The sequence below is a fragment of the Nicotiana tomentosiformis genome, chromosome 3 (assembly GCF_000390325.3).
Source record: "Nicotiana tomentosiformis chromosome 3, ASM39032v3, whole genome shotgun sequence".
In the NCBI taxonomy this organism is placed as follows: Eukaryota; Viridiplantae; Streptophyta; class Magnoliopsida; order Solanales; family Solanaceae; genus Nicotiana; species Nicotiana tomentosiformis.
In genome coordinates, this window is record NC_090814.1 from 40217262 (window position 1) to 40221230 (window position 3969).

Sequence of the window (3969 nt, forward strand, 5' to 3'; positions counted from 1 at the left end):
CTTTGATTCGTAGATGTGATGATGTCAGATGTGTTTGGAGGCTTTGGATAGGCTTGGGTAGTGTTATGGACTTTTTGGTATGATTGGACAGTGTCCTGGATGGCTCGGATGAGTTTTGGACCACATGGAGCATGTTTAGAATTGCAGATTTTGTTTGTGTCTGATGTGCTTCATGATCGCAGAGAAGGTCTTGTGATCCCTTATACTTTATCATGCATTTTATATGCTTTCTATGTTGAATTCTAACATGCTACTTGATGCCTCTGTTATATTTTTTTTACTTGTTAGTCAAGACATAATTATCCATATTGAGTCGATATTTCTTGATATGATCTTTGATGATTTTGTATCTCTTTTCATAGTCTTGTTGTGAATAATTATGAACTATACATGTTTATTTGATTAGTAGGTATCACATGACTTGAACCTCGTCACTACTTTACCGAGGTTATTCTTGATACTTACTAAGTACACATTATCCCATACTCATACTACACTTTTGCATATTTTTGTGCAGATCCCGGCATTGGCAGTAGCAGACCTCTAGAGGGAGCGGGGAGCCTAATAGCTGTCAGTGGAGACTCGAGGTAGTACTGCATGATCATTCGCAGACCCTTGGAGTCCCCTTCCCCTACTTTTATACTGCTATTTATATTTAGACAGTATTGTATTATTGAGAGATTTCATTTTATCTTGCTTTAGAGCTCATGACTCCATACTACTAGGTTTTGGGGATTTGATATTGCAGTATCCATATGCTATTTGTTGTTGAAGTCTTATTCTGCAATTTATGCCATTTCAGTTATATTTCACCTTGATTATGCTGGTTTTCTCTATATTGGATGTTGGCTTACCTAGACATATGGGTTAGGTGCCATCATGATTGTTAGTGGGATTTTGGGTCGTGACAATGTTGGTATCAGAACTCTACGTTTATTGGTTCTATGAGTCATGAGCATGTCTAATAGAATCTTACAGGTCTGTACAGAGACGTCTGTACTTATCTTCGAGAGGCTACGAAAAAAATAGGATATTTCTCTATCGTGCAACTTTATTTTATCCTAAATTTTGAATCTTTGCTCTTCTATTTTCTCACAGATGGTGAGAACACATTCTTCCGTAGTAGCTGAGCAGGAGCCAGTACCCCATGCCAGAGTCGTGAGAGGTAGAGGTCGGGGCAGGGCAAGAGTTCATGCCACAACACGTACAACCACACTTGTGAGAGGAGCACCTATAGTTCCTCGTGCTTGTGCAAGACCAGTTTCTGAGGAGTCATCAGTAGCTCCAGTGGTGGAGCAGGCTCCAATTTATGTGTTCCACCAAGTTCAGCTCAGGTTCCCGTGGGTTTTATTGCCACCCTAATGCTTTAGAATATTATGGCCCGTATCTTGAGTTATTTTGATGGATTGTTATAGGTTGGTATGATCCTTATGATTCCATCTACTTCCCAGATTGGAAAGGGAGCACAAACCCCAGCTATTCACACTCTGGAGTAGGATACTACTATGTTTCATACTCCAGGAGTTTCGGTTATTCCACTAGTTGGGGTAGTTCAACCTATTGCTACAGTTAGGCCTGAGATTAGACCGGTTATGACCGTGGAGGAGTAGAAGATGATGGATAGGTTCTCGAAGTTAGATCCTCCATGTTATACTGGTGATCTCACAGCTGATGCTCAAGAGTTCTTGGACAAGCGTCATGAGATTCTACGGAATTTGGGACTTGTGTAGTCTAATGGAGTTGATTTTACCATATTTCAGTTGAGACATCCAGTCAAGAGGTGGTGGTAGACTTATGAATAGGGCATACCAGTAGGTCACTTCCTCTCACACGGAATCAGTTCTCGACTCTCTTCTTAGAGAAGTTCATACTGCTCACTAGGAGAGATAAGTTGCGCATCCAGTTTGAGCACTTGCAGCAGGAGGGTTTGACCGTTACCCAGTATGGAATGAGGTTCACAGAGTTGTCACGCTATGAAACTTTCTTGATTCCTACTGAGAAGGAGTGGGTACAGAGGTTTGTTGATGGATACAACTACAATATTAGGTTTGGGACGGAACGAGAGGTTGAGACTAAGATTACCTTTCACCAGGTTGTAGAGATTGCTAGGAGATTACTGCATATCCGCAGGCAGGTGAGGGAGTATAGAGAGGGCAAGAAGCCTCATGGTACTAGAGGATTTAGTGGTACCTATTCTGGAGGCAAGGGTCACTATGGCAGAGTTTATTATCGTAGTCCAGTTAATTCAGGACTAAAGACTTCGTGTGGTGCTCCAGCTAGCCATGGGTTTTAGAGTAATCATCTAGGGCATTCGTCATTCAGCGCTCCTTCCGCACATAGTCCTTACAGTGGTTCTTCCAGTTGTTCGGGGTAGGCTTAGCCCCAACAGACATGTCCGCAGAGAGCTTGCTTTGAGTGTAGGGATTCCAATGCACATGAGGAGGGGTTGTCCCAGGATTTAGATGGATGTACCTCAGTAGGGTACTCAGACAATGATTCCCGCACCAATTGTTACACCACCTGCACATCCAGCTAGAGGTGGAGGTCAGGCGGGTAGAGGTTGTCCTGAAGGTGGAGGCCAAGATCGTTGTTATGCTTTCCTTGGTAGGCCTGAGGCGGTTACGTCTGATACAGTCATTACATGTATTGTTTCAGTTATTCATAGAGATATTTTAGTGATATTTGATCATGGTTCTATTTATTCGTATGCACCATCCTACTTTCCATCATGTTTAGATATGCCTTGTGATTCTTTGGATATTCCTGTCGATGTGTCCACACCTTTTGGAGATTCTATTATGGTAGATCGTGTCTATTGTTCTTGTGTGGTCACTATCAACGTGTATGATATTATGGTTGATCCCTTATTATTAGACATGGTTGATTTTGAGGTGATTCTTGACACAGATTGGTTATCCCCGTATCATGCTATCTTAGATTATCATGCCAAGACTATGACTTTAGCTAAGTAGTGAGGGTCGCTTGGTCTTTCCACTAGTAGGGTGATTTCATTTCTGAAGGATCAACATATGGTTGAAAAGGGATGCCTTGCATATTTGGCTTTTATTCAGGATTCTAGCGCCGAGGTTCCTTCCATGGATTCAGTACCGATGGTGAGAGAGTTTCCAGAGATGCTTCCTATGGATTTGGCGGGTATGCAACCGGATAGGGATATTGATTTTGATATTGACTTGGTTCCGATTACTTAGCCCATATCACATGGCTCCAGCTAAGTTGAAGGAATTGAAGGAGCAATTGCAAGATTTGCTTGATAAGGGATTCATTAGGCTAAGTGTTTCTCCTTGGGGCGTGCCAGTGTTGTTTGTAAAGAATAAAGATGGTCCCATGAGGATGTATATTGATTACAGACAGGTGAACAAAGTTACTATCAAGAACATGTATCCACTACCGTGCATTAATGATTTATTTGATCAGCTTTAGGGTGTTAAGATGTTCTCAAAGATTGACTGAGATTAAGATATCACCAGTTGAATATAGGGCTTTGGATATCCCTAAGACGGCTTTTATGACTCGTTATGGACATTATGAGTTTTTGGTGATGTCTTCTGGGTTGACCAATGCCCCAATGACTTTCATGCATTTGATGAACAGTGTGTTCTAGCCTTATTTAGATTCTTTTGTCATTGTGTTCATTGATGATATATTGGTGCATTCCCATAATAGATAGGGGCACGAGCAACATTTGAGGATTGTGCTTTAGTCTTTGAGGGTGAAGAAATTGTATGCTAAGTTCTCCAAGTATGAGTTTTGGTTGGACTCAGTGGCATTCTTAGGTCACGTAGTATCTATTGATGGGATCAAGGTGGGTCTGAAGAAGATTAAAGCAGTTCATAGTTAGCCCAGACCTTCTACCTCTACTGTGATCAAGAATTTCTTAGGCTTGGCTGGGTATTGTCGTTGCTTTGTGCAGGGGTTTTCATCTATTACAACTCTATTGACTCAGTTGAC

At 41.6% G+C, this 3969-nt stretch overlaps 1 protein-coding gene across 1 annotated transcript; it reads left to right on the forward strand.

The window, feature by feature from the left end:
* Positions 1-2492: 2492 nt before the first annotated feature.
* LOC138907670 (uncharacterized) lies at positions 2493-2972 on the forward strand. Its single transcript, XM_070198275.1, has one exon. It carries the CDS (start codon positions 2493-2495, stop codon positions 2970-2972), a length of 480 nt encoding a protein of 159 aa, XP_070054376.1.
* The last annotated feature ends 997 nt before the right edge of the window (positions 2973-3969 follow it).

What these genes read in the sequence shown, in the direction of transcription:
- LOC138907670 (XM_070198275.1), top strand. Translation starts at nt 2,493, where the DNA reads ATGATTCCCGCACCAATTGTTACACCACCTGCACATCCAGCTAGAGGT.